This window comes from Vicia villosa, linkage group LG1, assembly GCF_029867415.1.
Source record: "Vicia villosa cultivar HV-30 ecotype Madison, WI linkage group LG1, Vvil1.0, whole genome shotgun sequence".
Lineage (NCBI taxonomy): Eukaryota > Viridiplantae > Streptophyta > Magnoliopsida > Fabales > Fabaceae > Vicia > Vicia villosa.
In genome coordinates, this window is record NC_081180.1 from 114,696,608 (window position 1) to 114,710,439 (window position 13,832).

General features: G+C 37.3%; 2 protein-coding genes across 2 annotated transcripts; one reads left to right on the forward strand and one right to left on the reverse strand.

Moving 5' to 3' along the window:
- Positions 1-9,210: 9,210 nt before the first annotated feature.
- LOC131614886 (uncharacterized) lies at positions 9,211-10,763 on the forward strand. The gene is made up of 2 exons (XM_058886424.1): positions 9,211-10,054; positions 10,135-10,763. Exons 1-2 carry the CDS (start codon positions 9,560-9,562, stop codon positions 10,432-10,434), a joined length of 795 nt encoding a protein of 264 aa, XP_058742407.1. The 5' UTR covers positions 9,211-9,559; the 3' UTR covers positions 10,435-10,763.
- Positions 10,764-11,135: 372 nt separating this feature from the next.
- LOC131652147 (uncharacterized) lies at positions 11,136-11,567 on the reverse strand. The gene has a single exon (XM_058921931.1). The coding sequence runs from the start codon at positions 11,565-11,567 to the stop codon at positions 11,136-11,138; it is 432 nt and encodes a 143-aa protein (XP_058777914.1).
- Between the last annotated feature and the right edge of the window lie 2,265 nt (positions 11,568-13,832).

Below are 13,832 nucleotides of genomic sequence, written 5' to 3' on the forward strand. Positions count from 1 at the left end.
TAATAACTTTGAAAAATATAAAATAAAATTTTAAAAATTTTAAATAAAATAAAATAAAAAATATTAATATTTTATTATTGATATTATAAACTGATTTATAAATTATTGTTTTTATAATAAGGTCTGCTGAGTCTCTAACCATTTGTTATTTTGAAAGTCTATTATAAATTGTTTATTAGGACATGTGTTAAGAATATTATAATTAAAGAAATTTTAATATAATTAAATATAAAAAAAATCATATTTAAAATTTCAAAATATTGAATACACACGGTCCAAGATAATATTTCTACAAATAATTTAGAGTATCTCTAGTGGGAGGTTTTTCACCTGTCCTCTACAGTGGCCATCGTAATGTTTCATTTTCCGGTCATTGGAGTTGGCCAGTCTAGTCATCCGTTGCAATGCATTGTAACGGTTCTTTGAACCAAAATAATAATAAAATAAAAAGTATTGTTGATGATTGACTATTTTCTTTTTTATAAACACTCTATAGAATAAAGTTGTTGGACCCAATATAGAATTGCACCATTAGAGTAATAACTAAATAAGTTGTTTCAAAATGAAGTGGATTAATAGATCCCACAAAAAATTCAAAAATAGGTTGCACTATTGGAGATACTCTTATTGACTTGTACCCTTAAAATACATGTTAGTTTTTTTCTCATAATAATTTAGACAACTTCTTAATCCACCCCTATGCACCCTATTTCGTTCAACCCAGGAAAAATGTGGTGGCACCCCTAAATCAATAAAAGAAATCTTCCGGAGATTAACTTCCGGTATTGTACCGGAAGTATAATTTCGACTATAGAAGCGGGAACATTGAATTACATGCCACCTGGATATTTTGTATGTTACCGGAAGTTAATTTCCGGTTTTAGGACAAATGCTGATAGCTATAAGCAGCAACCATGGTGATCACCACCATTCTTCACTTTCTCCTTCTACCCTCTCCAAAACCCTCTCCATTGCCATTCCATTTTCCACTCCAAATCCATACTTTTTGGTTCATCATATCAGAAAAAGCTCAACAAACAAGAATTTCAGGTAAACATCATCCCTGTTATCCCTCATTCTCTGCATTGATCCTTAACTTGTTGCTAAAAACAAGGTCACGTACAAACCGGAAGTTTATTTTCGGTTAGTTGTTGAACTATACTGGAAGTTAATTTCCGGTTTTGTCTCTGTTTTCAAATTCTGCTGCATTTCTCCGCTGTTTTGTTCTGTGTTGCTTATTTATGATTTGTATTATGTTACATAGGTATGGTGCACCCCAATAACATTATTAAGCCAGATGAAACCAAAGTTGTATCGCCAGTCGTTGTTCCACCCCGCGTCGATGTTTGTGAATATTTTGACAATGTTCAAGAATTTGATGTCCGGGACGATATGTTGCAGTGGATTCGTTTAGAGGTAGCGAAGTTAGGATTTGGTATCGTAATAGCAAGGTTCGATTTTGGCACTGATAAAAGAAATGCCTTTGTTATTTTGACTTGCGAAAGGAGCGGAAAATATGTGGCTCGCATTCGAAAATTGAAACGGGAGGAAACCGGCACAAGAAAATGTTAGTGTCCGTTTCGGTTGCGTGGTTGTCTATTGGCCAACAATAAGGGGAAGTTTAATGTGATTAGCGGAGAACACAATCATGTATTAACTTCAAAGTTAGCCGGTCATCCAATAGCATGTCGGCTACTTCCGGAGGACAAAACTTGTGTTTCCGACATGACTTTGAATTTGGTACCTCCCAAAAATATTCTAGCAACATTGAAGCGCAAAAGACCAGAGAGCACCTCTAATATCAAACAAGTGTACAACAAGCGGTATCAAACAAAGTTGGCCATTCGGGAGGATCGAACCAAAATGCAACACCTTTTGAAAATTCTTGATGACAATAATTATGTTTGTAGGCACCGGCGGTGTGATGATTGGGAAACTGTTAGAGACATTTACTGGAGTCATCCCGATTCCATTAAATTATTCAACACGTTTCCAACCGTGCTCGTAATGGATTCAATGTACAAAACCAACAAGTACAGACTTCCGTTGTTGGAAATTGTTGGTGTTACATCTACCGAGAAGACGTACTCAGTTGGTTTTGCATTTCTCAAATGCAAAAAAGAAGACAACTTTCAGTGGGCGTTAGATGTGTGTCGGTCCATGTTGAAGGACCAAGAGGATATGCCAAAGGTAATTGTCACCGACCGTGATACGGCTTTAGTGAATGTCGTTGATATCGTATTTCCGACTTCTTCAGCATTACTTTGTAGGTAGCATATTACACAAAATGTGAGAGGTCGGGTTAAACCTGTTGTGGGGTTGAAACAGGTAGCAGGTGAAGATGGGAAGTTGGTAAAGTCTGGTGTTATTGTGGAGAAAATCATGGCTGCATGGAATGTTATTGTTAATGCATCTACAAAAGAGATGTATCTGATGTTGTGTTACAATTCCGAGCTATTTGTGAGAAATATCTGAATCTGTTGAAATATGTGGAGACCACAATACTTGATCAGGTGAAGGAAAAATTTGTTTATGCATGGACTGATCAAGTTATGCACCTCGGAAATACAACATCAAACCAAGTTGAATCTGCGCATGCTTTTCTCAAGAATTGGTTGGAAAATAGCAAGGGCAATTTGATAATGGGTTGGGAAGCTATGAACCATATGATCATGAACCAACATAATGAGATACAAACGACATTTGGTCGCAGTATCACGGTGTTGGAACACAGATTCAAGGAGAATATGCTATATTCTCAATTGGTCGGTAAGATATCTCATGCGGGGATTAATTATATTTTCCATGAGGCCGCAAGAGCTTCAACTGTGGGTCATGACACCTCAAAGTGTGGGTGCACAATTGTGAAAACATATGGTATCCCATGTGCTTGTGTCATAGCCAAGAAGTTGTGTGGAAATGTCCTGATAGGTATGGACGAGGTCTTTAATCATTGGAAGAGACTTAGTTTTGAGGATGACGGGAAAATGAAAAGTGATAAATCAAATATCTCCATCCTTGGCGAATTAGAAGCAATATAAGCGAGATTTTTAAGAGCCGATGAAGTCACAAAACTACAAATCAAAGAAGAGTTGAGAAAAATTGTGTTCCCGGAGACCACTGATTTGAAACCACCCTCCCAACCGGTAAAAACAAAAGGTGAACCAAAAAAGTTGAAACCTACACCGGCCGACAATTCTACTACGAGGAATCCTTCGTATTATGAACATGTTGACAAGGTATTTCCCGACTCACCTACACCAAAGTCTCAGGAAATATGCTTCTAAAGGGGCCCGTATTAGCAAACCATCGCCTACACCGCCTCCATCAAAAATATCGTTCATCGATCACATGCTGGTTTTCATGCACAAATACGTTTAAAGGATCGTAAATGTGGTCGGCGACGATAATTATGGGTTTCGAGCTATTTCTTGTTTGCTAGGTAGCCGTGAAGATTATTATAACATTGTGCGAGATACTCTGATCACAAAGTTGACGGAACATACAGAGTTGTACACACGTGTGTTCGGGAGTAAGGAAAAGGTTGAGGAAATACATAATGCACTAGTACCTATCAAGGTTGGATGTGCACCGGAGGACAAATGGATGTGGTTCCCAGAAATGGGTCATCTCATAGCAAGTGCGTACGAGAGGGTGTATATTAATCTTACCCGATACAGTTTTTCGGAGACTTATTTTCCTCTGCGCACTGCTCCTACAACAAATCCCATTGGTCGTATCATTTATGTTGGATGGATTTCAAATCCACGCCATTTTGTTCAAGTTTACTTGAAACCGGGATGCCTGATACCACCGACATCACTAGAGTGGGCGCTTCATTTCACAGAAGCATCGGAGACATGGCCGGTCATTTTCATGGAAAGGATGCAAGAGTACAACATGTTGAGGGACATAGATATAGAAATAAATAGAGAAAAGTCGAAAGGGGTGACACCGGTGAATTTATCCGGCTACACTGTTTTCGGCTCTTTCAAGTAGTATATGTAGCATTTTAATGTTAACTTCATTTTGATAATGTATTATGATGTGAAAATGTATTCATTTTTGTAATTTGAGCATTTTCCAAAATATTGAATATATGAGCAATTGTTGTCTTCTGTTCTGTTTTCTGTTTTTTCAGTCTCAGGCCTTTTACCGGAATTTTATTTCTGGTTTTGGTCTTAAGTAGGAAACTGGAATTTAAGTTATAGTATTTTCCCTGACACAAAAGGATAGGATTTCTGTTTGTCCATGTTTACATCCTTCTACTATATAAACACCCTCCTCTTATATTTTTACATACAACAACACAAAAAAATCAGACATGGACATGAAGTTAGACATCGAGTGGGTTACTGGAGTTGTACATTTTCCCGACAGCGAATCGTCCCGTGAATTTAAGATCACGGTGTACACTCCAATTAAAGAGGTACGTGAAACTTTGCAGGGACTTGTTCCTTACGGCGACGATCGAAAGGTATAGAAGATCGAATACCGCTCACCAACAATCGACAATGAAGGGAATCTGCAGTTCATGAACCGTGAACTGAAGAACGGCAACGATTTACGGGCTATGTGGTCGACTTATCGAAGTTTCAAGGGAAAGTTCCAATCGAGTTACATGCGACTTTATCAAGATTCGCCGATGACATTATGAGGATGCTGCAATATCCCCCAGGATATTGATTTGTAATGTTCAATTTATGTTTAACTTTTCGTTTGTATTTGCTAAGTTATGTATCTCTTTGTTTGAAAATGAAATGAATTTTCCTTGATTTCTGTTATGAACAATACCGGAAATTTAGTTACGGCTTAGCTCCGGAAATTAACTTCTGGTTCGTTTCAAAAAAAAAATTAGAAAAGGGTGCACCCCGGAAATAAATTTCCGGTTTTGAGGGTCATTTTGGGAATTTCGCAGGGGTCCCTAAGAAGGATATGGGGTGGAATAAGAAACTCACATAATTTATTATCATGATATGTTCCAAAATGACAAGGAAATATATGTGTGAAGTTTGTATTTTGAATTTTAAAATAGGAAACATTTTGTAATAAACATTTTGTATTTCGAATTCAGAAATCAAGAGTATATGATGATTCCCTATTTAGTGTTAGAGATCTGGTATGATAATCCTGGATATCTTCGAAGAATCGTGTTCGTTCACTTTTCGAACAAAGTATTTCGACCCTATTCTTGTCTGGGTTCACGAAATCTTTGCGGGAATAATTCTCGAAGAGCAATCTGTTTCTGACAATAGAGAGCAGATCAGGAATGTAGAGGAAGTATGTTTTTCGTATTCGAAACCGAGACCAAATGACTCCTTATATAGGAGATCAACAATAGAAACCGAAATGGCACACCTGTTCGGTAAAAACAGTTATGTCTGTTGGGAAACGACACACCTGTTCGGTAAAACGATTATGTCGGTTGGGAAAGGGTGCAACTATTCAAATGAATTTTTCGAACAGGGCGCTGCCCCTTGGACCCCGGCAGGGCGCTTCCCCGCACCCCGCCAGGGGCTCCGCCCCTTGGAACCCCGTTTCTATTATTCGTATTCAATTGCACGTTTGGCTCTACGAGCGTGCACTCCGCACTACCCTAATTCGTTTCAAGCTTAACGCATAATTGCATCGGCCTACAGTAAATCACATTACTATAAAAATACATTGATGATACTAAAATCACCAACATTTAGCATCAGACATTTCAGATTTAAACATCATATTTTGATCAAACGGTTAGAGAAACTTTGAATGTGTGGATGCCTGAACTTGTTGACTAAAGGATCCCATTTTGAATTTACAAAATCTAAATGACTTCACTCTTTGTGTTCAATTTCTAAATACACAATTATCTTTAAGCCACCAACTAAATATAGTTAAAAATAAATGCAGGAGTACATTATTCTAGAGACATGAAACATGTGAGTTTGAGGATTGGGATAGATGAGAGCCATATGGATGTTGATGGTAGAAAATAAGCTTGTCTCAATGAATTAGAAGTTGTTCTAACAAGGTAGTCAAGGAAAAAGAGAGGGAGTAATGTGTAATATGAAAGTATGGAATGTGAACAAGAAAGTGTAGAAAAAAGAGAAGGAGTAATGTGTAATAAGAGAGTATGGAATGTTGAGAGCCTTACAACAACTAGAGATATGATATAGGTAGTGCTTATGAGATTTTGATAGTCATTATCCTGTAAAGTCAGTTTTGTGAGGTTGAGTTGTGTAAAATCGTAGTTGGTATCATAACATATCATAGATCTGTTATCGAATCAAGATCTGTGTTATTCCATTCATATTTGTTTACTCCACTGCATTAGTCCACACTTTAGATGCCTAGTCTTGATATGATGAGGTGCTTTGAGAGTCTCAAGTCAACTAGAGATGTGGTCTTTGATTTGCTTACAAGGTTTAGTTGGATTGGATCCATTGGTAAATTAGAAACTAAACCTTTATGTGATAAATTAAGATACTCTACATAAATTAATATGAAGATATTGCAAAATCAAGATATTATTGGATATTTTCATATATCAAACAAACAGTATTCTTCTCTAGCCAATTGCTGGCTCTTTCTCCCTGCCCCCCTCTGCACGCGGGTGGTAAAATATCTTGTACTTCAATTTTAATATTTTCTAGCTAAATGGATTGTTTTTTTGTGGCTACATGTTGATAAAAATGAAAATTTATCCCTATTGTAATGATTAATAAAACATTTTTTTCTTGTTTTTACACAGAACTATTTTCCATTTGATGAACCATAAATATTTCTAAAATGTTTAGGTCGGGAAATCAACCTTTAAAATGTAAATCTTAAAGGGTTCTTCAAACCAAATGCGGGTCATTTGCAGTGCCCTTCCTCACTGCTTACTACTTAGCTAATGGTGGAATGCTTTACTTGCTTACTTTCTCTCTTCATCCATGTGCTGATTATTTCAATTCTTTCATTAATTTTGTATTTCTCTAATTATATTTTCACAAGATTTCTTTTAGTGCAAATCTTTTATTTCTGCTAGATGATGTTGCTGTTTGGCTGTAGATTGAGATCCTTGGAATGACCCACTTCCACACCCACTTGCTCAACCAGTTACTGAAAATTTTACCCACGTGGAAAGTGACTCACTTGATTTCTTGGACCAGGATGTTGACTATAGCAGCCAAAGTGAATGTAAAATTTCATCCGAAGATACGAGGCATTTAGATACTAGCCCGGAACAATACTTAAAATGCCTGAAATCTCTCGCAGGGCCAAATCTGGTAAATTATAATTGTTTATTTAGCTCTGAACCATTATAAAATTGTTTTGCCCATCTAATATGATTACCTGCTAGATTTTCTATGAATTTTATTCATTCCCTGAAAAACTTTTTTCTCTTTCTCTTGATGAATGTTGATACAATATTCAATTATTATTGTTGCTATTGGAAAAAATGAAAAATCCTTAGTCCCACATTAGTTACAGGTAGAGTCTAAAAAAAGTTTATATAGAGACACCCCTCTCCCTACCAATGTTTATATCCATGCACCAAGTCCAATAGTGTTGAGCATGGGGTGTATTTGGAAAATACTAAGTCCTACATTGGTTTCGGGTTTAGGGTTTTCCCTTTTAGAGTTTTATCTACTCGAGGCAGCACCTGTTTACCTTGTTTGATTTTTCATATTTAGACATAATAGGAAGCATTTATGGATTTTTATTCCTTCTCGTCATCTTCTTTATTAGCATATTTTTCTCTTAGGATGTACTTTATGCAATTCTCCTTGATAAATTTTCTTTGTAAAACATGGGAAAATTTTCAATTACGTCAAGCCAAGCCAAGCCAAGATGATGGATAAGGATGAACTAACACCTAGTGGTAACTCTGTTGTTTAACTTGATTCATTAATTACAGTTCACATGTTCCCTTTGGTTGGCTTTGTGATTGATCAAGAATCCACCTCCAAAATTTGTTTAACCTGAATATCTAAGTTATTATTAGGCTCTGAAAATAGATTTGTTTGTTTATTTTAAGGGTTAATTAAGTTTTTAGTCCCTATAAATTAGTCACCCTGCAAAAATAGTCCCTATAAATTTTTTTTTCAAACTTTAGTCCCTAAAACATTATACGTTAGAAAATTTAATCCTCGCTGTTAAATTTCATTAACGGTGAATGACGTGGCATGTATGACATGGAGATAATTTTTAATCTTATTGCCAGCTTGGTAAGATTTGAAACATAAGTTAACACTTTTTCCCGTTTGTCACTTTTACAAAACAAAAACATAAGTTAAACCCGTTTGTCACTTTTCCATTTTCCCCCCAAATCAAAAACCCTAGCTGCGCGTGGAGAAGACTTGTTCGTGGTGGTCCCAGGTTCATGAGCTGCAAAATCTTGTTCGTGGTGGTCCCAGGTTCGTGAGCTGCAAAATCTTGTTCGTGGTGGTACCATTTAGCGTTGCTTTCTTCAATCTCCTTGCTGTCTCAGGTAAATCCCTTTATCTCAATATAGTATGTTAGGGTTTCATCTTTACTGCTAGTGAAACCGAAAACTGTTGTAGATGTTTGTTAGCCTAGGTTTTCTTTTTAAATGGTATTCAACAGGAACATGTCTAGGTTCAATGTTGTGTTTTATATTAAATGGTGTTTTGTAAAAGACCCGGACATTAGGTATGAGGGTGGGGATGTACTTGGGTTCAGCAACCAACACACAGATTATTGGTCATTTTTTGAAGCCTGTGACTTAGTGAAAACCATGGAGCCTGATTTTGATGATAAAAAGGTTAAGATGTGGTGGAAACCCGAGAATGGAAATTTTGATGTAGATTTACTAGCATTTAGAGATGATGCAGATGCTGTTGAATTATTAGCCATAGTGTTTGATAAGAAATGTAACGTTGAGATATACTGTGAGCCAAAACCTAAGGGTGGGGTGAGTTTCTTTATGGATAAGATTAAGTGGAAGGGAAAGGGTGTACTGGATGATGAATCAAGTGATGACTCAGTTAGGGATGTCCATTTTGATGATAGTGAGGAGGAAAGGATGAAGGGTTTTGAAGAGGAGATGATTGGTGTAGATGCTGAGCCTATAAAACAAAATGTGCCTTGTGGGTCAAGTAGGCAATGTGAGAAAGTTTTTGTAACAGAAGAATTGGGTAAGCAACATGTCATTGAAGACGAATACATGACTAATGAGTTGGATAGTGGAGCTGAAGATGATAGCTCTGATGAGAGGCCTTGTGTTATAAGGTTCAATGAAGAAGATAAGTTGAGCAAAGAATATGTGTTCAAAGTAGGAATGGAGTTTCGTTCCTTGAGACAATTTAAGGATGCAATACTTGAGCATAATGTGTTAAATGGTAGGGATATCAAGTTTGAGAAAAATGACTCAAATAGATGTAGAGTGGTTTGCAAGGATAATAAAAAATGTAACTACACAATTTTGTGAAGTAGAGTGTTATCTACTGCAACTTTTAGGATTAAAACACTCTTTGATAAAGACAAGTGTGGAAGACAATTTTTTAACAAAAGTGCTAAGGCTGAATGGGTTGCTAAGGTTATTGTTGATGGGCCTAAGAACAATAGTAAGATGAAACTAAATGAGGTAGTGGCAGATATTAGATCAAGGTATTCCCCAAAAATTCCAGGATGTAGGGCCTTTAAGGCTAGGCAAATTGCTAGACAAATAGTTGAGGGTGATTCAAGTAATCAATTTAGCATGTTGTGGTCTTATGGTGCTGATTTGAAGAGGGCTTCAGCTGGCAATACTTTCAAAACCAACACAGCTGCTCTAGCTCCAGGTTTGAGGCCAAGATTTGGAAGGTGTTATCTTTGCTTTGATGGGAACAAGAAAGCTATGACAAAAACATGTAAGCCCTTTATTGGCTTGGATGGATGCCATTTGAAACATAGGTATGGTGGAATTATGTTGATTGCAGTGGGAAGAGATCCCAATGATCAGTATCTTCCAGTTGCTTTTGCTGTAGTTGAGAGTGAGACAAAAGACACATGGAGTTGGTTTATGAAGTTACTAATAGAGGACATTGGAGATGGAAGATGGTGTTTCATATCTGATCAACAAAAGGTATTATTATTGACTTACATATTATATACTTATTTTGATTGACTAACATTATATAACCATTTAAATGATGTTTTATGCAGGGCCTGGTGCAAGTATTTGAAGAAGAGTACCCATCTTATGAACACAGATTCTGTTTGAGACACCTATATGCAAACTTCAAAAAGAAGTTTGGAGGAGGTACCTTGTTCAGAGATTTGATGATGGCAGCTGCTAAGGCTACCTATTTTGAGGCACATGAAGCAAAGATGCTAATGATCAAGGAGGCCAAATTGGAAGCTTATGAATGGTTAGAGGCAATTCCCAAGAACAAATGGTGTAAGCATGCTTTCCCCTTTTTCTCAAAATGTGATGTCTTGATGAACAATTTAAGTGTCTTTTAATGCCACCATATTACTTCAAAGGGACAAGCCAATAATTACAATGCTAGAGTGGATTAGGACCCTGAAGACAAGGGATGTTACAGGACCTGGAAAAAGACTAGATGACCCTTTGGTGATCCCTGAGGAAGGTGATGCAAGTGAGGATTCAACTTGTCATGCAATCAAGACAAAGAAATGGGATGACATTTACAAAGGATTGACTCAGTGAAACTAGTGTTTGATGATGTATTTGCAACCTTTTTTTGTAATCAATGTTTTGGAACCATCTTTTTACTTTTTTAATGTACTGATGTAGTTTATGTTTATGGGTTGGAACCTTATTTAATGTACTGGTGTGTTGGAAACTTATTTTGTAATGTACTGATGTACCTTTTTGAAGGTCTACTAATTATATGAATGTAAGGCTATGCCTACTTATGTCCATCAAAGTTATTCAAGTCAGAGCTTAAGCAATTATATACAAGTCAATTATAGCTTATTACAAGTCAATTATATACAAGTCAATTATAGCTTATTACATTAATTATAGAAATTATATACAAATCAGAGCTTAAGCAATTGTATAACAAACATTAATAAACTCAATTCTTATTACTCAACACAAACATTAATAAACACAATCCAATCAATTCATAATAAACTTCTGTTAAACATTACATATTACAGCCTACATGTTCTGCTTAACCTTAATCTAATTCCTTCTAACATTTATAAATAACAATCAAGTACAAATTGATCATCAATGATACAATGAGGCAAATTGTCTTCATCTTTCCACATAATCCATCTGACCCAAGCTTCATCTCCATTTCCACGTTTTTCTTCACTTCTTGCTCATATAACTCTTTCAAGGTCCCAACAGTTTGCATCTCCCTAATCTTTGTTGCATCATTTGTCCATTCTTCATCAGCCTCGATTGCATCATGTCCTGACCCTATTTCATCATCCCATTCAAATAGATTGCACGTTTCATCTCTTTGCCACAACAGACATCTCCAGAAGAGCCTCCCTCGATTGCGACCATTTTTGCAACGATAAGAAACCATACGCATATTACAAGCACATACCTTCCATCTACGATTTGAAACTGATTGATATGAACCTGTTTTGCTTCTACTAGCAGAAGAGGCCATACCTATTACCTGGGGCACAGATAGAACGATGGAGAAGAAAGATGGAGAAGAAAGATGGAGAAACGTGGAGAAGAATATTAGGGTTTCATTTGGGGATGGATGAAGATGATATAAAAGTATGGGATGTTTAAGAATGAAAATAAAAATATAAACAATACCTACGTGGCCATCCACGTAATCCACCGTTAGAGGAAACTAACGGATAGGACCATTTATGCTAACGTCAGAATTTATGGGGACCATTATTTGAAGAAATTTTTTACAGGGACTAAAAATGCAGGGTCGCGTTTTTACAGGGACCCCTTGCATAATTAACCCTTATTTTAATTCTCAGTTTAAAACTAATTCATGATATGTTTTTCCTATTTTTATAGCAAAGAAAGCTTGACTTTATGGAAGCAATGAAACTTGAAATAGAACGCCTAAAGTTAAATATTTCTGGTGCTGAGTGGGATAAAGTCATACTATCTATTGGAACGGATCCTGCAACATTAAATCCTAATGCTTGCTTGATGAAGTTTACATGGGAAGATTATCTAAAGTTGCAAGCAATCTCGCCCTGCTTGGAGAAGCCACTCTTGAAGATAAACTTGTTGCTGCAATTGTGCTTGGGACTGTTGATGATAATCCAATAGACTTCTGGAATATTACTAGACTTGGTGACACCTGTTCGGGTGGCAAGTGTGAGGTGCCCGCGGAAATTAAAAAATCAGTTCATTCGTCTAACACAATGTCATCTGGTGGGGCTTCAGAACCAGTATTCATGTGTTCTCAATGTGAAAGGAAGGTTTGTAAAGTTTGTTGTGCTGGGAGAGGGGCGTTTCTGCTTGTAGGATATAACCAAGAGATGTCATGAATTACAATGGTGCATCAAGCCAGAGTGGCCCAGTTGACTTACCTATAAACCGCTTATTAGCTCGGGATGGCATAATTTGTAAACGATGTTGCCAGGATATTGTGCTAGACACTCTAATTTTGGACTATGCGAGGGTTCTGCTTAGCTTAAGAAGCCGTAAAAGCCACTGAAGTACCAGACATTATTATCACTCTCCTCCACCACAAATTCTCCAATATGGTTTAAGGAGAAAGATGTTATAGTAATTTGTAACTTCTCCTTCCACGGCAAGACAATTCCTCCCACCCTATCCCTTCCTGACCCCTACACTCCACTAAATGACAAAAATCAAAACCAGCTCTAGTCTTAATAGAATTAAATTCCTCCTCCTTTAGACGCGTCTCCATGAGGAATAACATGTCGGGATTTTCAATACGATTGAGCCTCAACAAGGCTCGAACTGCACGGGGATTCCCCAACCCCCTGCAGTTCCAACTAATGATTTTCATTGGGGTAGGCGGTGTTAGCTTTCCAACACCACCTCTAGTTCAGCACGAGACCTTCCTTTAAGACCCCCTGGCTCTTCCTCTTCTTTTCACCACTACCACATTCTTCAACATCTCCTTTTGTAATCATAACGTCCACCAGGGGATGTTTACCAATCTCAGCCTCCAATCTCTTCCCTCAGCTAGATTGAGCCTTCCTTGTTGCTAGCTTTCTTGTCCATTTTTTCTTTTTTGCACAAGAGCCCTTTAAAATGATAGCTTTGCCACTCCCAACATTTGAAATATCAAAAGTCCCCAACGATTATGCCACAACTTTAATTTCCAGCACCTGTTTTCTAGTATTTCCAATCCTCTCCTGTATCAACTCCTCATGCTTATCCCCAAGCTTAGTCACTTCCTTTTGCTCTACTTCCCCTTCTCCCTCCTCCTCCTTATTATTAGAGTCACATCCACTCTGTCCTGATGAAATGTTGAACAAGATTTTGCTGCACGAGCTGGATTTTGACTCTTACTTTCTCTGATCTTCAGTAATTCTGGGGAGCGGGGACGCTCTAAGCCAAGTGCCATAAGATAGCTCTTGTTCTTCAAGTTCTTCGAATCCCTACTGGTGCCCTACTTTGCCACACACGAAACAGAAAGTTGGGAGTCTCTCATATTTAAAATAGACTCTCAGATTCTTCTCCTTGAAGCGTACCATCGCCCCCCTTTTCAACGGTTGTTTGAGATCAATAGCGACCTTACTCCTAAGAAATCTTCCATTTCTATGAGTATCATTCTGGTCTACTTCTTCAAGCGATCCTAAAATTCCACCCAACTTCTTCGCCATTGCCTCTGTTCTGAGCATTAAGGGAAGTTTGTAGATCCTGACCGAGAAGACTCCATAGTGCATATTCAGCGCCGATGGCTGCCCCTCCCCGGAAACCC

What these genes read in the sequence shown, in the direction of transcription:
- LOC131614886 (XM_058886424.1), top strand. Translation starts at nt 9,560, where the DNA reads ATGAAACTAAATGAGGTAGTGGCAGATATTAGATCAAGGTATTCCCCA. An exon ending in TCATATCTGATCAACAAAAG is followed by an intron (nt 10,055 to 10,134) that starts GTATTATTATTG and finishes TGTTTTATGCAG; the next exon opens with GGCCTGGTGCAAGTATTTGA.
- LOC131652147 (XM_058921931.1), bottom strand. Translation starts at nt 11,567, where the DNA reads ATGGCCTCTTCTGCTAGTAGAAGCAAAACAGGTTCATATCAATCAGTT.